Source organism: Sus scrofa, chromosome X, assembly GCF_054392235.1.
Source record: "Sus scrofa isolate SSC_HxYL_T2T_F1_AM1 chromosome X, Sscrofa_HxYL_maternal_Yorkshire_Landrace_v2.0, whole genome shotgun sequence".
NCBI lineage: Eukaryota > Metazoa > Chordata > Mammalia > Artiodactyla > Suidae > Sus > Sus scrofa.
Window position 1 is genome coordinate 66,864,636 of NC_139401.1, and position 27,540 is coordinate 66,892,175.

General features: G+C 38.7%; 1 protein-coding gene and 1 pseudogene across 6 annotated transcripts in view; one reads left to right on the forward strand and one right to left on the reverse strand.

The window, feature by feature from the left end:
* Positions 1 to 27,540, reverse strand: part of TEX11 (testis expressed 11) — a 382,097-nt gene that overhangs the window by 312,204 nt on the left and 42,353 nt on the right. For all 6 annotated transcript variants that reach the window (XR_014835135.1, XR_014835136.1, XM_003484125.5 and 3 more), the window contains exons 6-7: positions 27,451 to 27,531; positions 27,241 to 27,360 (exon numbers count right to left, since the gene is read on the reverse strand). Coding sequence is in view for 4 of the 6 variants with exons in the window: in XM_003484125.5 (XP_003484173.3) it covers positions 27,241 to 27,360; positions 27,451 to 27,531 (201 nt within the window). In the remaining 2 variants the exon portion in view is untranslated. The remainder of the gene's footprint in view (positions 1 to 27,240; positions 27,361 to 27,450; positions 27,532 to 27,540) is intronic.
* On the forward strand, positions 24,043 to 24,644 carry LOC106506985 (large ribosomal subunit protein uL6 pseudogene; annotated as a pseudogene).

A 27,540-nucleotide genomic window follows, 5' to 3' on the forward strand; every position in this document is an offset into this window, starting at 1 on the left:
TTTGGCAGTTTCTTACAGAAGTAAATATGCAAATACCACCTGACCCAGAAAATACACTCTTGGGCATTTATCCTCAAAAGATGAAAACTTATTTTTACATAAAGATTCATTTACAGGAGTTCTTGCCATGGTGCAGTGGGTTAAAAATCTACTGTGGCTCAGTGCGTTAGTGAACCAGCTTGTTTCTGTGGAGGCAGTGGGTCAATCCCAGGCCCAGCACAGTGGCTTAAGGATTGGACATTTCTACAGTGTAGGTTGTAGAGCTAGCTCAGATGCAATCCCTGACCCAGGATCCATATTCTGTGGGGGTGGCCAAAAAAGAAAAAAGAAGAATATGAATGCAGTGACTCAGGTCATTGCAGAAGTGTGAGTTTGATCCCAGCCTGGCACATTGAGTTAAAAAGGATTCAGGATTGCTGCAACTATAAGCTTGGATTCAGTCCCTAGCCTGGGAACTGGCATATGCTACAGATGCAGCCATAAAATTTTTTTTAAATTCATACACAAATGTTCATAGCCACTTTACTCATAATAGCCTAACTCATGAAAGAACCCTGATGTCCTTCAACAGGTGAATGATTAAACAAATTGTGGTATATTGTTACTATGGAAAACTACTCTGGAATTAAAATGAACAAAATTTTAACAAACATAACAATTGGGAGGAATTTAGAAGATGGTGGAGTAGAAGGACTGGAGCTCGCCTTCTCTCATGAAAACAACAAAATTACAAGCAACTGCTGAACAACCATCAACAAAATAGACTTGAAACTACCAAAGAGATATCCATAACACTAAAAGACAAAGAAGACAGATGAGATGGTAAAAGGGGGACCTACACTACACAAGCAATTCCATATGGGCCGGTGAAACCAGAAAGACTCACACACAGGAGAGAGTTCTAAGCCCCACATCAGGTTCCCACACCTGGGGGTCTGACAGTGGGAGGAGGAGCCCTTGAAGCATTTGGCATTGAAGGCAAGCAAGGATTGTGCACAGGAGCTCCACAGGACTAGGGGAAACATAGACGCCATATTTTTTAAGAGCCACACCCAGAACACATGGAAGTTCCCAGGCTAGGGGTCAAAATGGAGCTACAGCTGCCAGCCTACACCACAGCCACAGCAACACCAGATCCAAGCCATGTCTACAACCTACACCACAGCACATAGCAACACCCGATCTTTTAACCCACTAAGCAAGGTCAGAGATCAAATCCACACCCTCATGGTTACCAGTCGGATTTCTGCTGCGCCACAATGGGAATGCCAAGAGACTCCAACCTTGAAGGGTGCACAAAGGATTTCATGTGCACTGGGTCCCAAGGCAAAGTAGAGCCTCCATAAGAATCTGGGTCAGCCTACCTTCGGATCTTGGAGGATCTCCTGGGAAAATGGGGCAAATGTGGCTCGTTGAGGGGGAAGGACACTGGAGGCAAAGGTTTCTGGAATAATCATCAGTCAGCATGAATTCCCCTGAAGGTGGCCATTTTAGAAAAATATGTCCCAACCCCTCAGGGCTGAGAATCCCCAGGCCAAACAACAAATAGGGTGGGAAAACAGTGCCACCCATTAGCAAACAGGCTGCCTAAAGACCCCCCCCCATAAGGCACACAACACCTCTAATCACACCAAGAGACAAAGCCCCATTCAGTGCCACCTACCAGTAGGCAGGCACCCGTCCTTCCCATCAGGAAGCCTGCAGCAAGCCCCCATACCAACTTCAGCCACAAGGCGGGCAAACATTAGAAGCAACAGAGGCTTCAACCCTACTGCCTGCAAAAAGGAGACCACAGTAAAAATCCATACAAAATGAAAAGGTAGAGAATCATGACCCAGATAAAGGGATAAGAAAAAAAGCCAGAAAAACATCTAAGTGATCTGGAGATTATCAACCTCCATGAAAAAGACTTTAAAATAATGACAGTAAAGTTGATTCAAGATCTAGAATATAAACTGGAGGCAAGGATTGATAAATTACAAGAAACACTGAACAGAGAAATAGAAGATTGAAAAATTAAGCAAGCAGAGGTACAAAATACAATTGAAATAAAAAATTCACTGGAAGGCACCAACAGCAGAATACAGGAGGCAGAAGAACGAATAAACAAGGTGGAAGACAGATTGCTAGAAGTCAACTGATGTGGAACAGAAAAGAGAAAAAAGATTGAAAAGAAATGAAGATAGTGTAAGATAAATCTGGGAGAACTGGAGTTCCCGTCGTGGCGCAGTGGTGAACGAATCCAACTAGGAACCATGAGGTTGCAGGTTCGATCCCTGCCCTTGCTCAGTGGATTAATGATCCAGCGTTGCCGTGAGCTGTGGTGTAGGTTGCAGACGCGGCTCGGATCCCGCGTTGCTGTGGCTCTGGCGTAGGCTGGCAGCTACAGCTCCGATTAGACCCCTAGCCTGGGAACCTCCATATGCTGTGGGAGCGGCCCAAGAAATGGCAAAAAAAAGACCAATAAATAAATAAATAAATAAATAAATAAATAAAGTATCTCTAAAAAAAAAAATCTTTAAAAAAAAAAATCTGGGAGAACTTTAAAAGTACCGACATCCGCATAATAGGGGTGCCAGAAGGAGAAGAGAGAGAGAAAGGGCCAGAGAAAATATCTGAAGAGGTAATAGCCGAAAATTTCCCTAACATGGGTAAGGAATAACTCACTCAAATTCCAGGAAGCACAAGTACCATAAAAAATAAACCCAAGGAGGAACACCCTGAGACAAATATTAATCAAACTGACCAAAATTAAAGACAAAGAGAAAATATAGAAAGCAGCTAGGGAAAAGCAACAGGTAACATACAAGGGGACCCCAATAAGATTATGAGCTGATTGTTCAGCAGATACTCTGCAGGCTAGAATGGAATGGCATGATATACTTAAAGTGACAAAAGGAAAAAACCTCCAACAAAGATTACTCTACCCAGAAAGGCTCTCATTCAGATTTGAAAAAGAAATCAAAAGCTTAACAGACAAGGAAAAGCTAAGAGAATTCAACACCACTAAGCCAGATTTACAACAAATACTAAAGAAATTCTCTCAGTGGAAAAGAAAAGCTGCAACTAGAAACAAGAAAATTATAAATGATAAGGTTCACTGGTACAGGCATACATAAAGGTAGGAAATCATCCACATGCAAATATGCTACCAAAATCAGAAACCATGAGAAGACGAGGGTACAAATGCAGGATACCAGTGATGAGACCAGCAACTTAAAACAATCTTATATATGTACAGACTCCAATATCAAAATTTCATGGTAACTGCAAACCAAAAATATACAATAGATACACACACAAATGAGAAAAAGCAATCCAAACACAACACTAAAGATAGTTATCAAACCAGGAGAGAAAAATGGAAGAAAAAAGACAATGAAAATGAATACAAAACAATGAACAAAATGGCAATAAGAACATACATATAATTACCTAAAATGTAAATGGACTAAATGCACCAGCCAAAAGACATAGATTGGCTGAATGGATAAAAAAACAAGACCCAAGTATATGTCTTCTTCAAGAGACCCACTTCAGTTCTAGGGACACATACAAAACGAAAGTGAGAGAATGGAAGAAAACATTCCATGCAAACAGAAATCAAAAGAAAGCTGGAGCAGCAATGCTCATATCAGACAAAATAGACCTTAAAATAAAGAATGTTATAAAAGACAAAGAAGGACATTACCTAATGATCAAAGGATCAATCCAAGAAGAAGATATAACAATTGTAAAGATATTTGCACCCAACACAGGATCTCCTCAATATATAACGCAACTGCTAAAAGCCTTAAAATTAGAAATCAAAAATAATACAATAGTGGGGGACTTTAACACCCCACTTACAGCAATGGACAGATCATCCAAACAGAAGATCAACAAGGAAACACAGGCCTTAAATGATCCATTACACCAGAAAATCAAAAAGAAAACAGAGGCCTTAAATAATGCACTACACCAGATGGATTCAATATATATTTATATAGTATTCCATCCAAAAACAGAAGAACACACATTCTGTTCAAGTGCACAGAGAACATTCTCTAAGATAGATCACATTCTGGGCCACAAATCAAGCCTCAGTAAATTTAAGAAAATTGAAATCACATCAGCCATCTTTTCTGACCTCAATGCTATAAGACTAGAAATCAACAGGAAAAAATACTGCAAAAACCCACCAAATACGTGGAGACTAAATGACATGCTACTAAACAACCAATGGATCACAAAAGGAATAAGAGGAAATTGAAAAATGCCTAGAAGCAAATGACAACAAAGACGCAACAATCCAAAAGCTATGGGGAGTTCTCACCATGGCTCAGTGGTAATGAACCTATTATCCATGAGGACGGGGGTTTGATCCCTGGCCTATCTCAGTAGGTTAAGGATTTGGCATTGCCATGAGCTATGGTGTAGATCTCAGACATAGCTCTGATCTGGTGTTACTGTGGCTGTGGCTTAGGCCAGCACCTACAGCTACAATTTGACCCCTACCCTGAGAACTTCCATATACCACAGTGTGGCACTACAAAAAAAATACAAACAAACAAACGAAAAAACCCAAAACCTATGGGATGCAGCAAAAATAAGTTCTGAGGGTGAAGTCTCTAACAATACAAACTACCTCAGGAATCAAGAAAAATTTAAATAACAATAAAAAGTTATTTATACCAAAAGCAACTAGAGAAAGAAAAACAAAACCCAAAGTTATGAGAAGAAAAGACATCATAAAGATCAGAGCAGAAATAAATGAAATTGAAAGGAAGAAAACCATGGAGGTTAAAAACAATGAAACTAAAAGCTGGTTCTTTGAAAAAAATCAAAAATATTGATAAACCCTTGGCCAGAATCATCAAGAAAAAAAAAGAGAGAAAACTCAAATCAATAAAATTAGAAATTATAAAGGACAAGTTAAAACGGACACAGGAATACAAGGATCATAAGAGACTACTGAAAGCAACTATAATGCTAATGGACAACCTAGAAGAAATGGACAAATTCTTAGAAAAGAACATTCTTCCAAGACTAAACCAAGAAGAAACAGAAAAGACAAATGGCCAATCACAAGTGCTAAAATTGAAACTGTTATTAAAAAACATTCAACAAACAAAAGTCCAGGGACGAGGTGGCTTCACAGGAGAATTCTATCAAAAATTTAGAGAAGAGTTAACACCTATCCTTCTGAAACAAGTGCAGAGGAAGGAACCTCCCAACTCACTCTGAGGGCACCAAAAATACCACAAAAAAAGAAAATTACAGGCCAATATCACTTATGAATATAGATGCAAAAATCCTCAACAAAATGCTAGCAAACCACATCCAACAATACATTGCAAGGGTAAAAAACTATGATCGAGTGGGATTTATCCCAGGGATACAAGGACTTTTCAATATCCACAAATGAATCAGTGTGATATACCACATTAGCAAATTGAAGAATAAAAACCACATGATCCTCTCAATAGATTCCGAAAAAGCTTTTGACATAATCCAACACCCATTTCTGATAATAAAAAAAAAACCCTCCAGAAAGTAGGCATAGAGAGAACTGTCTCAACAAAATAAAGGCCACACATGACAAACCCACAGATAACATCATTCTCAATGGTGAAAAGCTGAAAGAATTCCCGCTAAAATCAGGAACAAGACAAAGATGTCCACTCTCACCACTTTTATTCAACACTGACTTGGAAGTCCTACCCACAGCAGTCAGAGAAGAAAAAGAAATAAAAGGAATCCAAATCAGAAAGGAAGAAGTAAAACTATCACTGTTTACAGATGACATGATACTATACCTAGAAAATCCTAAAGACACGACCAGAAAACTGTTAGAGCTCATCAATGAATTTGATAAAGTTGTAGGATACAAAATTAATACACAGAAATCAACTACATTTCAATATACTATCAATGAGAGATCAGACAGGGAATTTAGGGAAACAGTCCCAATTACCATCACATCAAAAAAATAAAATAAAATGCCTAGGAATAAACCTACCTAAAGAGACAAAAGACCTATACTCTGAAAACTATAAGATGCTGATGAAAGAAATCAAAGATGACACAAACAGATGGAAAGATATACCATACTCTTATATTGAAATAAATTGATACTATCAAAAGGACTATACTACCCAAGACAATCTACAGATTCAATGCAATCCCTATCAAATTACCAACAGCATTTTTCACAGAACTAGAACAAAATATTTTAAAGCCGTTTGGAAACACAAATGACCCTGAATAGCCAAAGCAATCCTGAGAAAGAAAAATGGAGCTGGAGGAATCAGGCTCCTGGACTTCAGACCATACTACACAGCTACACTCATCAAAACAGTATGGTACTGGCACAAAAAGAGAAATACAGATTAGTGGAACAGGATAGAAGCCCAGAATTAAACTGACACACCTATGGTCAACTAATCTATGAAGGAGGCAAGAATATACAATGGAGAAAAGACAGTCCCTTCAACAAGTGGTGCTGGGAAAACTAAACAGCTACATGTAAAAGAATGAAATTAGAACACTTTCTAACAATATACACAAAAATAAATTCAAAATGGATTAAAGACATAAATATAAGACCAGATACCATAAAACTCTTAGAGGAAAACAGAGGGCACTCTACTACGTAAACCTCAGCATTTCTTCTCAGATCCACCTCCTAGAGTAATGACAATAAAAACAAAAATAAACAAATGGAACCTAATTAAACTTAAAAGTTTTTGCACATCAAAGGAAACCATAAATAAAACCAAAAGACAAACCACAGAATGGGAGAAAATATTTGAAAATGAAGCAACTGACAGGGGATTAATCTATAAACATATAAACACCCCCTGCAGCTCAATATAAAAAAAAAAACATCAAAAACTGGGCAGAAGATATAAACAGATAATTCTCCAAAGAAGACATACAGATGAGCAAGGAAACACATGAAAAGATGTTCAACATCAATAATTATTAGAGAAATGCAAATCAAAACTACCATGAGGTACCACCTTACACCCGCCAGAATGGCCATCATCAAAAAGTCTATAAACAGAGGGAGGGATCAAGATGGCAGAGAATTAAGACATGGCACTCACCTTCTCACATAAACGCATCAAAAAAAAAATCTACATGTAGAATGATTTGCACAAAACTTCCACTGTACACTGACAGAAGACCTTAATCCTCCAAAAAGGACAAGAAACTCTCCACACAACTGGGTAGAATAAAAGGGAAAAAAGAGAGAGATAGAGAAGGATTCAGGACAGGACTAGCACTCCTGAGAGGAAGCTGTGAAAGACGAAAGGAACATACACCCTGGGAAGCCACCTAACTGACCAGGAGATCAGTCAAGAGAGAGGGACCTCAAAGTCTCAGAGAAAAGTGCAGCAGCTGGACTAAGAAGGGCAAAACAGAATGAAAGCAACACAGACCATCAGTACCACCACCCCTGGACACCACAGCCTGAGATGCTCTGGTGGGGCTGGGTGGTCAGACACAGGCTCCAGAAGTCATTTTGGAAGAAAGGACTAAGGTTGTCTGTGTGGAGACAGAGTGAGAGGATAGAGAGACTGCCATGGGCTGGGGAGTGGAGCACCACAGCTGAGAGAACCCAAGAGGAGGTCTGGGGCCACAGGTGAAGGAAGGCAACATTGTTGGCAAGGCCTGAGGAGAAGGGTCAGACCACCAAAGGAACATCTTTCCCTGTACACGAGCAGTCTCTCAGAGATAGGGTGTCTCTGGTGCAGACTAAGGGGGTTGAGATGCCACTTGCACCAGCTACAGGTGACAGGGTGACTCTTGTAAAGACTACAGGTATCCAGGCACCAATTGCAAGGGCTAAGGGCAGTGGGGGAGAAAAGGAGACACAGCAACTCTAGTGTGGTCTACAGGCATCAGAGACAAACCACAGCACTCATCTCAGACACCAGAGGTGGGTGTGGCCTGCCGCAACTAGGAGTCTGTGAACAGGCAACACCTGTGGCCCCAGTCACCTCAGAGGTCGACACAGAGGAGGGCATTGAAAGCAAGCACCACATGCTGTTGCTCTCACGCTCCTAGGAACTCACATGCCCTACTGCTGCTACTGCCAAATGCTCTGGGTGCTGCCTACACCTGCCACTTCCCAAGGTGCTGAAACTAGGAGTGGCCTGTGCCACGTCCCCATAGGTCCTTGCCACATCTCCCTGGAAGCACTCGCAGCACCCCATTGAGGGGATAACAGCCTGCACACACTGAGAAAAAGAGACAACAAAGCAGCCCTCATGCTAAAAATAAATAGTAAGCCCAAACAAAATATCCAGGGACATGCTTGCACTTAAACAGCCCTCCAAGTCTATAGTAGACATTTCCCCTAAACTCAAATAATAAGGAAAATATAAGCAAAATGAAGAAGCTCAGGAAACATTCCCAGTTAAAAGAACAGGAAAATTCACCTGAAGGAGAAAATAATGAAACAGACCTCTGCAGTCTAATGGTCACTGAGTTCAAAAAGGAGATACTGAAAATACTGAAGGAATTAAGAGTAAATATGAAGGAATTAAGAGCAAATATGAACAGTAATTCAGATTACTTTAGAAAGGAACTAGAAAATGTTAGGAAAAGCCAAGAAAAATTAGAAAATTCATTTGCAGAGATGCAAACTGGGATAAGGCACTGAAGAACAGAATGGGTAATGCAGATGAAAGAATTAATGCCTTGAAGATAGAATATGGAAATCACCCAATCAGGACAGCAGACAGAAAACCAAGTGAAAAAACAGGAAAGTAAGAGATATACAGGATGACGGAAAGCAGGCCAATCTATGCATAACAGGGATTCCAGAAGAAGAAGAACAGGAAATAGGGATTGAAAATATATTTGAAGAAATTATCACTGAAAACTTTCCAAATCTAAAGGAAACAGATATCAAGATATATAGGAAGCACTGAGGGCCCCAAACAAGTTGAACCAAAACAGGCCCACACTAAGACATATTATAATAAAAACAGAAAAAGTTAAAGCAAGGATTCCAAAGGCAACAATAGAAAAACAAAGAGTTAATAAAAAGATGGAAGCCCCATAAGACTATCAGCTGATTTCTCTACAGAAATACTACAGGCCAGAAGAGAGTGGCAAGATATACCCAAAGTCCTAAAAGAGAAAAATATGCAGCCTAGAATACACTGCCCAGCAAGAATATCATTTAAAATAGGAGAAATAAAGAATTTCTCCAAAAAACAAAAACTAAAAGAGTACAACAATCCTAAATCAATTCTAAAAGAAATACTGAAAGGGATCCTCTAAATAAAAAAGTAGGAAGAAAGAGGATGAAAAAAATCACAGTTGGAAAGCAATCACTTACAAAAGCCAAACTATAAATCTAAAAAGAAAAAAAACCTATTGTAAAAGTGAAAATTAACACAAGGAACAGCAAAAGGACACACCTGAAGATGTTAAAAAAAAGGACTTCAAAAATCATAAAATGTGGGAAAGGAAAGTAAGAACATCAAGACTCTTTTTTTAAGAATGTGTTTGAGCCTATATGACTACCAGGCTAAAGCAAGCAGATACAGGAATGGGTTAACATTCTTGAAAAGCAGGGCAACCACAAATCAAAACCAAACAATACATTCACAAAAACTAAAAAGAAAAGGACACGAGCATAAAATACAAGGAAATCATCCAACCAAAAAAAGATAGGGACAAAGGAGAACCATAGAATCAACTGGAAAACAAGGTTTAAAGTGACAATACACATTTATCAATAATTACCCTAAATGTCAATGGACTGAATACTCCAATCAAAAGACACAGAGTTGCAGACAGAATTTAAAAAAAAAAAAAAAAAAAGAGCCTACAATATGCTGTCTACAGGAGACTCACCTTAGGGAAAAGGACACATATAAACCAAAAGCGAGGGGATGGAAAATGGCATTTCATGCAAATGGAAAAGATAGGAAAGCAGAAGTTGCAATACCCATATCAGAAAAAAATAGACTTTAAAAGACCATAAAGAAAGGCAAGAAGGACATTATTTAATGATAAAAGGATTCATTCAAGAAGAGTATATTACAATCATCAAAATATATGCCTCTAATATAGGAGCACACACATACATACAACAAACACTAACAGACATAAAAAGAGAAATTGATGGGAATACAATAATAGTAGGAGACTTTAAGACCCCACTCACATCAATGGCTGTCCTCTAGACAGAAAACCAATAAATGAGGCAACAGAGATCCTAAATGAAACACTAGAGAAGTTAGACTTCATTGACATTTTTAGGACATTACATTCAAAAGAATCAAAATGTACATTCCCTTCAAGTACACATGGAATATTCTCAAGGACTGACTACATACTGGGGCACAAAACTAACCTCAACAAGTTTAAGAGTATAGAAATTATTTCAAGTATCAACTCTGACCACAATGGCACTAAACAAGAAATCAACCACACACACAAAAAAAAAAAGAAATGAGAAAAAACTGACTAAATGGAGACTAAACAACATGCTACTAAAAATATCAATGGGTAAATGAGGAAATCAAAAAGGAAATTAAAAAAATACCTTGAGACAAATGATAATAAAGACAGAGCTGTTCAAAATCTATGGAATGCTATAAAAGCAGTGCTTAGAGTGAAATTCATAGCAATACAGACCTTCCTCAAAAAAGAAGAAAAATGTCAAATCAACAACTTAAGCCACCAACTAAATGAATTAGAAAAAGAAGAACAAACAAAACCTAAAGTCAGCAGAAGGAAGGAAATCCTAAAGATCAGAGAGAAAACCAATAAAATAGAGATTCAAAAAACATTAGAAAATAAATCAATAAAACCAAGAGCTGGTTCTTTGAAAGAGTAAACAAAATTAACAAACCTCTGGCCAGACTCATCAAGAAGAGAAAAAACCCAAATGAACAAAATAAGGAATGAAAAAGGAGAAATCACAATGGATACTGCAGAAATATAAAAAACCATAAGAGAATACTATCAACAATTATATGCCAAAAAATTTGGTATCCTAGGAGAAATGGACAGCTTTCTAGAGACTTACACCCCACAAAACTGAATCATAAAGAAATAGATCAACCGAACAGACCAATCACTAGAAATGAAATTGATCATGTCAAAAAAACACTCCCTACAAATAAAGTCCAGGACCAGATGGTTTCACAGGTGAATTCTACCAAACCTACAAAGAGGAACATATACCCATCCTCCTTAAACTTTTCCAAAAAGTTGAAGAAGGACCACTCCCAAAGATATTCTATGACACCACCTTCATGCTAATACCAAAATCAGACAAAGATATCACCAATTTAAAAAAAATAAAAATTAAAAAATACTCTCTACGAACAAAACTCCAGGACCAGATGGCTTCACAGGCAAATACTACCAAACTTACAAAGAAGAACTTATACCCATACTTCTTAAACTTTTCCAGGGAGTTCCCGTCATGGAGCAGCAGAAATGAATATGACTAAGAACCATGAGGTTGCAGGATCAGTCCCTGGCCTCGCTCACTGACCAGGGCATTGCTGTGAGGATTTGGCATTGCTGTGAGCTGTGGTGTAGGTCGCAGATGCTGCTTGGATCTGGTGTTGCTGTGGCTGTGGCATAGGCTGGCAGCAACAGCTCCAATTACACCCCTAGCCTGGGAACCTCCATATGCTGCAAGTGTAGCCCTAAAAGACAAAAGACAAAAAAAAAAAAAAAAAAAAAAAACTTTTCCAAAAAGTTGAAGAAAAAGGAAAACTCCCAAAGATATTCTGTGAAGCCACCATCACCCTAATACCTAAGACAGATAAAGATACTACAAAAAAAAGAAAATTATAGACCAGTATCTATGATGAATATAGACACAAAAAATTCTCAAAAAAATTTTAGCCAACCGAATCCAACAACATATAAAAAAGATCGGGAGTTCCCGTCGTGGCGCAGTGGTTAACGAATCCGACTAGGAACCATGAGGTTGCGGGTTCGGTCCCTGCCCTGGCTCAGTGGGTTAACGATCCGGCGTTGCCATGAGCTGTGGTGTAGGTTGCAGACGCGGCTCGGATCCCGCGTTGCTGTGGCTCTGGCGTAGGCCGGTGGCTACAGCTCCGATTCGACCCCTAGCCTGGGAACCTCCATATGCCGCGGGAGCAGTCCAAGAAATAGCAGCAACAACAACAACAACAACAAAAAGACAAAAAGACAAAAAAAAAAAAAAAAAAAAAGATCATACACCACAACCAAGTGGGATTCATCCCAGGTTCACAAGAATGGATCAACAAACACAAATCAGTCAAGGCCATACACCACATTAACAAAAGAAAAGGAGTTCCCGTCGTGGTGCAGTGGTTAACGAATCCGACTAGGAACCATGAGGTTGCGGGTTCGGTCCCTGCCCTTGCTAAGTGGGTTAACGATCCGGCATTGCCATGAGCTGTGGTGTAGGTTGCAGACGCGGCTCGGATCCTGCGTTGCTGTGGCTCTGGCGTAGGCCGGTGGCTACAGCTCCAATTCAACCCCTAGCCTGGGAACCTCCATATGCTGCCGGAGCGGCCCAAGAAATAGCAAAAAAAAAAACAAAAAAAACAAACAAAAGAAAAGTCAAAAACCAATGATCATCTCAATAGATGCAAAAAAAGCATTTGACAAAGTCCAAAATCCATTTATGATAAAAACTCTTACCAAAGTGGGTATAGAGGGAACATACCTTAATACAATAAAAGCCATCTACGACAAACCCACAGCAAATATAATACTCAATGGAGAAAAGCTGAAAGCCTTCCCACTAAAATCTGGAACAAGGCAAGGATGCCCACTCTCACCAATGTTATTCAACATGGTATTGGAAGTCCTAGCCATAGCAATCAGACAAAGAAAAGAAATAAAAATATCCAAATTGGAAGAGAAGAGGTAAAACTGTTACTGTATGCAGATGACATGATACTATATACATAGAAAACCCTAAGGACTCAACACAAAAACGGCTTGAACTGATTAACAAATTCAGCAAAGCAGCAGGATATAAGATTGACATTCAGAAATCAGTCCCATTTCTGAATGTAATGAAATATTAGAAAAGGAATTCAAAAATGCAATACCTTTTAAAATTGCACCCCCAAAAAATAAAATACCTGGGAACACACCTGACCAAGGAGGTGAAAGACTTATATGCTGAGAACTATAGACCATTAATCAAGGAAATTAAAGAGGAGTCAAAGAAATGGAAAGATATTCCATGCTCCTGGATTGGAAAAATTAATATTGTAAAAATGGCCATACTACCCAAAGCAGTCTACAGAGTCTATGCAATCCGTACCAAAATACCCATGACATTTTTCCATAGAACTAGAACAAACAATCCCAAACTTTAGATGGAACCACAAAAGACCCAGAATTGCCAAAGCAAACCTGAGGAACAAAAATCAAGCAGGAGGCCTCTCTCTCCCAGACTTCAGGCAATATCATAGAGCCATAGTCATCAAGACAGTGTGGTACTGGTACCAAAACAGACATACAGACCAACGGAACAGAATAGAGAGCCCGGAAATAAACCCTGACACCTGTGTTCAATTAATCTTTGACAAAGGAGGCAAGAGCATAAAATAGGAAAAAGACAGTCTTTTCAGCAAGTGGTGCTGGGAAAACTGGACAGCTGCATGTAAATCAATGAAACTGAAACACACCCTCATACCATGCACGAAAATAAACTCAAAATGGCTGAAAGACTTAAACGTAAGACAAGACACCACCAAATTCCTAGAAGAGAACATAGGCAAAACATTCTCTGATATCAACCTTATGAATGTTTTCTTAGGTCAGTCTCCCAAAGCAACAGAAACAATAGCAAAAATAAACCAACGGGACCTAATCAAACTGACAAGCTTTTGCACAGCAAAGGAAACCAAAAAGAAAACAAGGCGCAGTGGTTAATGAATCTGACTAGGAACCATGAGGTTGCAGGTTCGGTCCCTGCCCTTGCTCAGTGGGTTAAGGATCTGGCATTGCCGTGAGCTGTGGTGTAGGTTGCAGACGCAGCTCGGATCCCATGTTGCTGTGGCTCTGGTGTAGGCCAGTGGCTACAGCTCCGATTGGACCCCTAGCCTGGGAGTGTCCACATGCTGCAGGAGCAGCCCAAAAAATAGCAAAAAGACAAAAAAAAAAGACAACTTATAGAATGGGAGAAAATAGTTTCAAATGATACAACTGACAAGGGTTTAAGCTCTAAAGCATACAAACAACTTATAGAACTCAACAGCAAAAAAGCCAACAACCCAATTGAAAAATGGGCAAAAGACCTGAATAGATAATTCTCCAAAGAAGATATACAGATGGCCAACAAGCACATGAAAAAATGCTCAGCATCACTGATCATTAGAGAAATGCAAATCAAAACTACAATGAGGTACCTACCACCTCATGCTTGTCAGAATGGCCATCATCAACAAGTCAGCAAATAAAATGCTGGAGAGAGTGTGGAGAAGAGGGTACCCTCCTACACTGTTGGTGGGAATGTAAATTAGTACAACCACTATGGAAAACAGTATGGAGGTACCTCAGAAAACTAAATATAGAACTACTATATGACCCAGCAATCCCATTCCTGGACATACATTTGGACAAAACTTTCACTCAAAAAGATACATGCATCTAAATGTTCATGGCAGCACTATTCACAATAGCCAAGACATGGAAACAAACTAAATGTCCACTGACAGATGAATGGATTAAGATCTGGTGTATATACACAATGGAATACTATTCAGCCATAAAAAACAACAAAATAATGCCATTTGCAGCAACATAGATGGAACCAGAGACCCTCAAACGGAGTGAAGTAAGTCAGAAAGAGAAAGACAAACACCATATGATTTCACTTATATCTGGAATCTAATATACGGCACAAATGAACCTTTCCACAGAACAGATAATCATGGACATGGAGAACAGACTTGTGGGTTGCCAAGGGGAAGGGGGAGGGACTGGGAATTTGGGGTTAATAGATGCAAACTATTGCCTTTGGAATGGATAAGCAATGAGATCCTGCTGTATATCACTGGGAAATATTTCTGGTCACTTGTGATGGAGCATGATAATGTGAGAAAAAAGAACATGTACATGTATGTGTGACTGGGTCACTTTGCTACATAGTAGAAAATTGACAGAACACTGTAAATCAGCTATAATGGAAAAAATAAAAATCATTATTAAAAATAAATAAATAAATAAACAATTCGGATGAATTTCAAGGTACTTATGCTGAATGGGAAAAGCTGATCCCAAATGATCACATACTGCATGTTTTCATTTACACAACATTCTTGAAATGACATAAAAATAGAAAACAGATTAGTGGTTCCCTCGGGTTGAGGATGGGGCAGAGGTAGGAGAGAAGCAGGGTGTATCTATGAAAAAGCAACAGAAAGGATCCTTGTAGATACTGAATTGTCCCATATCTTGACTATACCAGTGTTAGTGTCCTGATTGTTACACTGCACTATAGGTTTGCAAATTTAATTTAAAAATAAACAGCTAGTGGAGAAAAGGGAACCCTCCTGCACTGTTGGTGGGAATGTAAACTGGTACAGCCACTATGGAGAACAGTTTGGAGATACCTTAGAAAGCTATACATAGAACTTCCATATGACCCCACAATCCCACTCTTGGGCATATATCCGGACAAAACTCTACTTAAAAGAGACACTTGCACCCGCATGTTCATTGCAGCACTATTCACAATAGCCAGGACATGGAAACAACCCAAATGTCCATCGACAGATGATTGGATTCGGAAGATGTGGTGTATATACACAATGGAATACTACTCAGCCATAAAAAAGAATGACATAATGCCATTTGCAGCAACATGGATGGAACTAGAGACTCTCATACTGAGTGAAATGAGCCAGAAAGGCAAAGACAAATACCATATGATATCACTTATAACTGGAATCTAATATCCAGCACAAATGAACATCTCCTCAGAAAAGAAAATCATGGACTTGGAGAAAAGACTTGTGGCTGCCTGATGGGAGGGGGAGGGAGTGGGAGGGATCGGGAGCTTGGGCTTATCAGACACAACTTAGAATAGATTTACAAGGAGATCCTGCTGAGTAGCATTGAGAACTTTGTCTAGATACTCATGTTGCAACAGAACAAAGGGTGGGGGAAAAATGCAATTGTAATGCATACATGTAAGGATAACTTGATCCCCTTGCTGTACAGTGGGAAAATAAAAAATAATAATAATAATAATAAATAAAAAATAAAAAAATAAAATAAAATAAAAATAAACAGCTAATCGTTTGACCCAGCAATTGCACCTGGGCATTTATCCCATAGAAATAAAAATTTATGTCCACACAAAAATGAATATACAACTGTTCATGCCAACTCTATTTGCAATAGCTAAAAATTGGAAACAACTCAAATTCCCTCAATAATGAATGGTTAAACAAACTGTAGTACAACCATATCACAGAATACTACTTACAAAAAAAATTGATACACAAAACTTGGGTGGATATCAAGGGAATTAATGCTAAGTGGGAAAAGCCAATATGAAAAGGTTACATATTATGATTCCATTTATATACTATATACAACTACCAAATGACAAAAGTATAGAGGTAGAGAATAGGTTATTGGTTGCCTGGAACTAGAATGGAGAAATGGGTATGACTACAAAGGGAAGCACAAGGGATCTCTGTGGTCATGGAACTTTTCTGTATCTTTACTGCAGTAGTGGTGGTTGCGGTTACCCAAATCTACCCATGTGCTAAAAGAGTATAGAATAACAGTTACACACAAGTTCATGTAAAACTGGTAAAATATGAGTAAGGTCTATGGATTGTACCAATGTGAATTTCCTGATTTTATAATGTACTATATTTATGCAAGATGTCACCAAGGAGGAAAACTGGGTGAAAGGTATACTACTTTATTATTTTTGTAGCTTTCTATGAATCTGTAATTATTTTATATAAAAAAATTTTAAATCACATTAGTTACATGGTTGTGGCTGTGGTGTAGGCCAACAGTTGCAGCTCCAATTCAACCCCTAGCCTGGAAACTTCCATATGCCACAGGTGTGGCCCTAAAAAGAAAAAAAAAATCACATTAGTTAAACTGATGGGTTAAATCAGTTTCATCAGAAAAGTCTTAGTATCGGGAAGCTGTCAAGCTTATGGTGGGGGTACAAGTTTTCCCAAGTTCTAATTTTTAAAGTTTAAATTTTATATCTCTAGCAACAAATACTGTCAGTTCTTTTCCTTGAAGTCACATTCTCGCTTTACTCATTTTTATGAAAATATCTGTGAAATACCCAAGTCTAAATTAACCAAGTTTATGAGTCATTCTTTCCAGTAGTAATGGTGTTCTGTGAAAACAAAAGTAGCTAATTCAGCCCACAAGCCAATCACTTAAGGGCCTTTCCTCAAGACAACTATCATACTTCAATACGCAACAGAAGTGCTCTATTGGAACCTCCCTCTTCATTACACAGAATATGAAAACAGTATGTACTCAGGGTCAAGATTTAATAAAATTAATCATTTTTATTGCTTCATCAAGAGCATTTTAAAGTAAAACCAGAATTCTTTTTACTCCAAATATGTAGCAGTGAAGAATGACCATTAGTAAAGGGTATGCCACTGTCTTAATTACCATTACAAGTCCCAGCAGTTTTGCCCACTACTGCTTTTGTACCACTAGTACAAATGCCAACACAGCAAAAAAAGTAAACAATGTCTTAGAATTATTATGAAAATACATTTGGGAGTTCCCGTCACGGCTCAGTGGTTAACAAATCCGACTAGGAACCATGGGGTTGCAGGTTCAATCCCTGGCCTTGCTCAGTGGATTAAGGATCCAGTGTTGCCGTGAAGTGTGCTGTAGGTTGCAGACATGGCTCAGATCTGGCGTTGCTGTGGCTCTGGTGAAGGCCAGCGGCTACAGCTCCGATTAGACCCCCAGCCTGGGAACTTCCATATGCTGTGAGTGAGGCCTAGGAGTGATAAAAAAAAAAAAAAAAAAAAAAAAAAAAACTTTTGACCTCACAGATGCCTCCACCATACTAACTTCTGACCATCCACCCAGCCCTTAAACTCTTATAGACTATCCTCTATTTTCGCTTTGCCACTAAAGCTGCTTTCTAGGGTCACTATCCCTAAATGTCAGATCCAATAGCCTTTTCCCCAACCTCATTTTCCTTTATTTCTCTGAAGCACTGGCCACTGTTTATCATTCCTTTTTCCTAGAAATTAACTTTTCTTCTCCTAAGTGACTCACTGTTCTAGTCCTCCTTCATCTCTGGCATGTCATCTGAACTTTTTGTTTGCTCTACTTTTTGCCACATTCCCCCCTCCCCAACAACATGTAAATGTTTGTGAAATGAATTCTCCCTTTCCTGCCTCCAAGGACTAAGTGGTTCTGTACTTCTCACTGAGCATAAATGCTTGCTTCCTTTATCTGCCCCCTTCCTCTCGATTCTTGTTGCTACTACTACTATTCCAGGCTCTCATTATTTCATGCTTACAATATGTTTCCATTCTCTTCAATTTTTCACTATAGCCTTAGAATTATTACCAGGTTACTTTTCATTTGATGCCACCTTACCTCTTCCCCAAAACCTTCAACTACTACATTGCCTTTAGGAAAAATATCAAAATTATTTTTCAAAGAGGTATATTTGGGCCTTCTCAACTTAGCCCAACTTATTTCTTCTTATTTCTTCAAATTCAGTCTATGCCACTGCACAATTACATTCCTTTAAACAAACTAATCACTCAACATTCCTTAAACCAGACATGCACAGTTTCACTATATGACTTTGCTCATGCACAAGCCTTTGTTCTGCCTAGAATATCCTGTGCCATCTTCCCCACTTTTCTAAATGTATTCCTTCCTCCAAAGTCCAAATCATGTCCTAAATCCTTTGTATGTCTTCCTCTAACAACACAGCCCACAATCATCTCACCCCTTCCTTCACTTCACCTTTCCTACAGCACTTATCTATACCAATGTCTCTCAATCTTTTATATCTTACATACTACTGTCATTCTTTGGGGGGGGGGGATACAAAGAGGGATAATAGGAAAGTAGCTTCATTCATAGAACAAGTATTTACCCACTATGTACCAGGCACTATACTAGATATTGATGATGCATAGATTAATTTTTTACGTTAATACCTTTTTAATTAGTAGGAGAGAGAGTGGACCAGGACCATTGGTATAATAAAGAAAGTGGGGGGTTCCCGTCGTGGTGCAGCAAAAACAAATCCAACTAGGAACCATGAGGTTGCAGGTTCGGTCCCTGGCCTCACGCTCAGTGGATTAAGGATTCAGTGTTGCCATGAGCTGTGGTGTAGGTTGCAGACACAACTCGGACCCCACGTTGCTGTGGCTGTGGTGTAGGCTGGCAGCTGTAGTTCCAATTAGACCCCTAGCCTGGGAACCTCCATATGCAACAGGTGTGGCCCTAAAAAGCAAAAAAAAAAAAAAAAAGTGGGCTTTTGGAGTTTCCTGGTGACTCATTAGGTTAAGGATCCAGCATTGTCACTGCTGTGGGAACTTCTGCATGTAATGGGCGTTGCCAAAAAAAAAAAATGGGCTTTCCACTTGGCTTGCATCTCCAGGATACCTTCCATCATAATCTTTATGGATAAGTTCATGGCTCTTATTGCTGTATGACCCTGCCAACTTGCTAATTTACAAGTGGTCTTACCCTAGCAAAGGGGAAAGGGTGTAGAAGCACAACAGATGATCCTGTATCTGTCATGATATAGGCAGCAGAAAGAAGCACTGCCAATAGACACCAAGATCTACAGTTACTTCTACAATGCTAAAAGATTACAGATAGATAATCTACAGCGCAATGGTAAAGAGAGGATTATTCATCACCTTGCAGGTGTATATAAAGATTGATTGAGGAAAAGTAAATTTTTTTTTGTCTTTTTGCCTTTTCGAGGACCACTTCCCTCGGCATATGGAGGTTCCCAGGCTAGGGGTCTAATTGGATCTGTAGTCACCGGCCTACGCCACAGCCACAGCAACACGGGATCCGAGCCGTGTCTGCAACCTACACCACAGCTCACGGCAACACCGGATCGTTAACCCACTGAGCAAGGGCAGGGACCGAACCTGCAACCTCATGGTTCCTAGTCGGGTTCATTAACCACTGCGCCACGATGGGAACTCCCCCAAAACAATCTTGAGATTGTTGAGAAAGTGCTTTTCTCAAAACAATCTTGAGAAAGAAGCTAGAAGAATCATGCTCCCCAAATTCAGGCTATACTACAAAGGTACAGTAATCAAAACAGGATAGTACTGGCACAAAAACAGACACAATTATCAATGGAACAGAACAGTAAGCCCAGAAATAAAGCCATTTACCTATGGTCAATTAATCTATGAAAAAGGAGGCAAGCATGTACAATGGAGAAAAGATAATCTTTCAAATAGTGTTGGGTAAACTGGACAACTACATGTAAAAAAATGAAATCAGAGCATTTTGTCACACCACATACAAAAATAAACACAAAATATATTAAAGACATAAAAGTAGGACAGGAAACCACAAAAATCACAGGAGAAAACAGGCGGAACACTCAACGACATAAATAGCAGCAATATTTTTTTGGATCTGTCTCCTAAAAGAAACAAAAGTAAAAACAAACAAATGGGACCTAATTAAACTTAAAACTTTCTGCACAGCAAAATAAACCATCTACAAAATAAAAAGACAACCCTACTGAATGGGAGAAAATATTCAAAAATATGACCAATAATAGGTTAATATTCAAAATACATAAACAGCTCACACAACTCAACATAAAAAAAAATTTTTTAATGGGCAGGAGTTCTCCTGTGGTAGCAGGTTAAGGAACCAGCATTGTCGCTGCAGCAGCTCAGGTCCCTGCTGTGGCAAGGGTTTGGTCCCTGTCTTGGGAAATTCTGCATGCCACAGGCATGGCCAAAAAAAAAAAATGGGCAAAAGACCTGAATAGACATTTTTCCAAAGACCTTCAAATGGCCAATAGGTACATGAAAAGATGCTTAACATTACTAATCCTCAGAGAAATGTAAGTCAAAACCACAATGAGATATTACCTCACACCTGCCAGAATGGCTATCAAAAAAACCACAAATGGCAAATGTTGATGAGGATGTGAAGAAAAGAGAATCCTTCTACATTGCTGGTAAGAATGTAAATTCATTCAGCCACTGTGGAAAACAGTATGGAGGTTTCCCAAAAAACTAAAAATAGAACTACCATATGATCCAGCAATTCCACTACTGGGTATATATTCAAAAAAACCCAAAATAACTAATTTGAAAAAAATGCATACACCCCAATGTTCACAGCAGCATTATTTACAATTGCCAAGATATGGAAGAAATCTAATTATCCATCAGAAGAGGAATGAATAAAGATGTGGTAAGCATATGCAATGGATTCAGCCATAAAAAGAATGAAATTTTGCCACTTGCAACGACAAGGATGAACTTGAAGGGTATTATGCTAAGTGAAATAAGTCAGACAGAAAAAGACAAATACTGTATGATATCCCTTATATGTGGAATCTAAAGAATACAACACATTAGTGAATATATTAAAAAAAAAAGAAATTGACTCACAGATATACAGAACTAGTGGTTACCAGTAAGAAGAGGGATTCAGGCAGGGACAATCTAGAGGTTGGAGATTAAGAGGAATAAAGTATTATGAATAAAATAAACTACAAGGATATATTGTACAACATGGGGAATATAGCCAATATTTTATAATACCTATAAATTGAGCATAACCTTTAAAAATTGTGAATCGCTGGAGTTCCTGTGTTGTCTCAGCAGTAACAAACCCAACTAGTATCCATAAGGACACAGGTTCGATCCCTGGCCTCGCTCAGTGAGTTAAATGAGCTGGTGTTGCCATGAGCTGTGGCTTAGGTTGCAGACATGGCTCAGATCTGGTGTTGCTGTGGCTATGTCATAGGCTGGCGGCTATAGCTTTGATTCGACCCCTAGCCTGGAAATTTCCACATGCTGTGGGTGTGCCCCCCAAAAAAAAACAAATAAAAAATTGTGAATCACTACATTTTATACCAGTAACTTATAAAATATTGTACATCAACTCTACTTCAATTAAAAAAATAAAGCACAGAGGTCTTTTTCACATGAACTACTATCAAGCCAAATGTATCCTGTCACAGAGTATAATATGGAGAGTTGATCTCTTAAATATTGGATTTTTATAGCTTAAGGAGGTTAAGTGACATAGGTCACTTATGTCCTAAGGTCATAGGACAAGTTGGTAAGAGTTAAAATATAAGATCAGGACAAGGGGGTTTCCATCGTGGTGCAGCAGAAACAAATCTGACCAGAAACAATGTGGTTGCGGGTTCAATTCCTGGCCTCGCTAAGTGGGTTAAGGATCTGGTGTTGCCATGACCTGTGGTATAGGTAGCACAGCTGGAATCTGGCATTGCTGTGGCTGTGGCGTAGGCTGGCAGCTACAGCTCCAATTAGACTCCTAGCCTGGGAACCTCCAAATGTCATGGGTGCAGCCCTAAAAAGACAAAAAGACAACAACAACAACAAAAAAAAAAACCCAAACAAGACAAGACCTGCTAGACTTCGTATCAGTTTTTTAGTAGTTGCATTAAATTAACCCACAAAGGATATTAACATTGAAAGACAGACAAAATTACCACAAGGGGTTCTCTTTTACATAGTCAACCTAAGTTATAGGGTGGGGAGCATTAGACTAAAAGTCAAATCTTGGTTGTGGTCTTCAACTAACTCACATTCTCTCTCTGAACCTCAGTTTTATAATTTAAAAAATAAAAATAAACTCAAAATGGCTTAAAGACTTAAACGTAAGACAAGACACCATCAAACTCCTGGAAGAGAACATAGGAAAAACATTCTCTGACATCAACTGTACAGATGATTTCTCAGGTCAGTCTCTAAAGGCAACAGAAATAAAAGCAAAACTAAACCAATGGGACCTAATCAATCTGACAAGCTTTTGCACAGCAAAGAAAACCATAAAAAAACAAAAAGACAACCTACAGAATGAGAGAAAATAGTTTCAAACAATGCAACTGACAAGGGCGTAATCTCTAAAATACACAAGCAACGTATACAACAGCAAAAAAAAAAAAAAAAAACCAATGGAAAAATGGGCAAAAGACCTGAATAGACATTTCTCCAAGGAAGATATACAGATGGCCAACAAGCACATGACAAAATGCTCAACATCCCTGATTATTAGAGAAATGCAAATCAATACTAGGAGATACTAACTCACACCAATCAGAATGACCATCATTAATAAGTCCACAAATAACAAGTGCTGGAGGGGGTGTGGAGAAAAGGGAACCCTCCTGCACTGTGGGTGGCAATGTAAATGGGTACAACCACTATGGAAAACAGTATGGGTACCTCATAAAACTAAATACAGAACTACCATATTACCCAGCAATCCCACTCTTGGGCATATATCCAGACAAAACTTCCCTTGAAAAAGACACATGCACCTGTATGTTCACTGCAGCACTATTCACAATAGCGAATATATAGAAACAACCTACATGTCCATCAATAGATGAATGGATTAAGAAGATGTGGTATATATACACAATGGAATACTACTCAGCCATAAAAAAGAACAAAATAATGCCATTTGCAGCAACATGGATGGAACTAGAGACTCTCATACCAAGTGAAGTAAGTCAGAAAGAGAAAGACAAATACCATATGATATCACTTATATCTAGAATCTAATATACAGCACAAATGAACCTTTCCACAGAAAAGAAACTCATGGACTTGGAGAACAGACCTGTGGGTTGCCAAAAGGGAGGGGGAGGGAGGAGGAGAGACTGGGGTTAATAGATGCAAGCTATTGCCTTTGGAATGGATAAGCAATGAGATCCTGCTGTATAGCACTGGAACTATGTCTAGTCACTTATGATGGAGCATGATGGAGAATGTGAGAAAAGAATGTATATATGTATGTGTGACTGGGTCACTTTGCTATACAGTAGAAAATTGACAGAAACTCTTTGCCACATCTACTGCGAGAATGAAGACCATTCTCAACCATCAGACTGTCGACCTTCCAGAAAATGTCAACATCACTCTGAAAGGATCCACAGTCATTGTGAAGGGCCCCATAGGCACTCTGAAGAGAGACTTCAACCACATTAATGCAGAACTCAGACTCCTTGGGAAAAAAAAGAAGAGGCTCCAGGTTGACAAATGGTGGGAAAATAGAAAGGAACTGGCTACTGTTCGCACCATCTGTAGTCATATACAGAATATGATCAAGGGTGTTACACTGAGCTTCCATTACAAGATGAGGTCTGTGTATGCTCACTTCCCCATCAACGTTGTTATTCAGGAGAATGATTCTCTTGTTGAAATCCAAAATTTTGGGGATGAAAAATACATCCACAGGGTCTGGATGAGGCCAGGGGTTGCTTATTCAGTAACTCAGGCCAGAAAGATGAGCTGATTTTAGACGGAAACAACATTGAACTTGTATCAAATTCAGCTGCTTTGATTCAGCAAGCCACAATAGTTAAGAAAAAGAATATTGGAAAATTTTTGGATGGTATCTATGTTTCCAAAAAAGGAACAGTTCAGAAGGTTGACGAGTAAGATCTGAGTTGTCCCAGCTACAGAAACAAGATGCCAGATGATTCTTCAGATTCATTTGTGATGTTTTACTATACAATAAAAAGTCTATTGACTTAGAAAAAAAAGATAATTGACAGGACACTGTAAACTAGCTATAATGGAAAAATAAAAAAAGAGGGAATTAAACAAAATCTAAATAAATGGAAAGACATCTCATATTCATGCATCAGAACACTTAACATTATTAAGATATACTCCTTAAATTGATCTACAGATTCAATGCTATGTCTATCAAAATCCCAGATGGCTTTGTTACATAAATTGACACGCTTATCCTAAAATTCATATGAAAAGGCAAGAGACCCAGAATTGTCAAAAAAATCTTGAAAAATAACAAATATGATTTCAAAACTGACTACATAGCTACTGTAATCAAGACACTGTGGCATTGGCGTAAGTACAAACATAGAGATCAATGGAACAGAATCAAAGAGTCCACAAATAAACCCTCACATTTATGATCAAGAGTGCCAAGACCGGAGTTCCCGTCGTGGCGCAGTGGTTAACGAATCCGACTAGGAACCATGAGGTTGCGGGTTCGGTCCCTGCCCTTGCTAAGTGGGTTAACGATCCGGTGTTGCCGTGAGCTGTGGTGTAGGTTGCAGACGCGGCTCGGATCCCGCGTTGCTGTGGCTCTGGCATAGGCCGGTGGCTACAGCTCCGATTCAACCCCTGGCCTGGGAACCTCCATATGCCGTGGGAGCGGCCCAAGAAATAGCAACAACAACAACAACAAAAAGACAAAAAGACAAAAAAAAAAAAAAAAAAAAAAAAAAAAAAAAAAAAAAAAAAAAAAAAAAGAGTGCCAAGACCATTCAGTGGGGAAAAAACAGTCTTTTCAACAAACAGTTCTGGAGCAACTGGATAGCTACATGAAAAAGAATGAAGTTCGACTCCCACCTCATGCCATACCTGAAAATTAACTTGAAATGGATCACAGACCTAAATATACATGCTAAATCTATAAAATCTCAGATATTGGAGCCCTTATAGTCTAGTGGTGCAAGTGTAAAATAATACAGCTGCAGTGGAAAATAGTCTGGCAGTTTCACAAAAGTTTAAACATAGAGTCATCATGTTATTTAGCAATTCTGCTCCTAAATATATATCCAAGAGAAATAAAAAGATTTATACATAAAAATCTGCACATGAACGTTTACAGTAGAATTATTCATAATAGCCCCAAATTGGAAACAATCCAAATGTTCATCAATAGATGAATGGATAGACAAAATGTGATATATCCATACAATGGAACATTTGATAATAAAATTGTTGGTACACAAGGATTAACCCTGAAACTATGTTAAGTACAAGAAGCTAATCACAAAAGGTTAATTCAGAGTTCCCGTCGTGGCACAGTGGTTAACGAATCCAACTAGGAACCATGAGGTTGCAGGTTCGATCCCTGGCCTTGCTCAGTGGGTTGAGGATCCGGCGTTGCCGTGAGCCCTGGTGTAGGTGGCAGACGCGGCTTGGATCTGGCATTTCTGTGGCTGTGGTGTAGGCCGGCGGCTACAGCTCCGATTAGACCCCTAGCCTGGGAACCTCCATATGCCGTGGGAAGCGGCCCTAGAAAAGACAAAAAAAAAAAAAAAAAAAAAAAAAAAAGGTTAATTGTTGGTTTGGTATGGAAATGCTATAAAATTGGGTTTGATGATTGCTGTACAATTATAAATGTAATAAAATTCATTAAGTAACAAAAAAAAAAAGGCCAATTGTTGTATGATTTCATTTATTTGAAATGTCCAGAATAGGTAAACCTATAAAGACAGAAAGATGGGTGGCTGGGGTTAGGAGGAATAGGGAGTGACTAATAATAGATACGGAGTTTCTTTTTGGGTAATGAAAATGTTTTAAACTTAAGATTGTGGTGAAGGTTGTGCAATTCTGTGAATATACTAAAACCACTGAATTGTACATTTTAAATGTGTGAATTTTATAGTATATTAATTATATCTCAATGAAGATATTAAATAAAAATAACATTATTCTAGATGATTTTTAAGGTCTCTTTCATCTCTAGAATTACATAATTTCAGAGAACAAAGTCATCATAGCTTACATTCTGTCAACTGAAAATGCACACCTAACTACATGATCACAAAAGGAGGAAATCCACAAGCCAAACAGAGGTAAAGTACAACTTTGAACACTAATAGCAGTAAATTTTTAGAAAACATCAGCAAACAACCAAGAATAACTGCAAAGGTGAAGGCTCTTTTCTAGCAAATATTTTAGGTAGACTGTGAAGTCACAGAGACAGGTGTTTCAAGTGGAGGCCACTGCCATAAATAAACGATAGATATTACATGCAGTGGCTGAAAATAATGAGTAGTTATATAACAGTCTTTTCAATCTTATCCACCCCAACAGATACCAGTCACCGTTAGTAAAGTCACCTTCAGATATAAAAGAGAGATTAAAACGGTCAAATATAATACCCTATAAAAGACCAATGGCACCTGACTTTCTTCTAATAGGTTGCATCTCGTCACTTTTGCATTTACAGATACAAAATGCCCCAGTGTGAGGCTCTGGTGCCTATGATACCTACTGACTCTGCTTGGTAAGAAAGCACTTTCAAAAGGTCCCTCTCCACAGCAATCTTCTGCATAGTCACATGGGCCTCAGTAGAGCTCCTCTGCATTAATCTGACATATAATTGTTCCAGACCCTAGAAAATAAACCACAATACAATGTAATGATGAGAATTATCACAACTGTTACTAATAATTGCCACAGCTAAAAATCGATGGTAACTTACAGCCATGGCAGCTTGAAAAAATTCATCAGCGATCACAGCATTTCCAACATCCACCCACCCTTTTCCTGTTTTCACATTCATCTGAAAGAA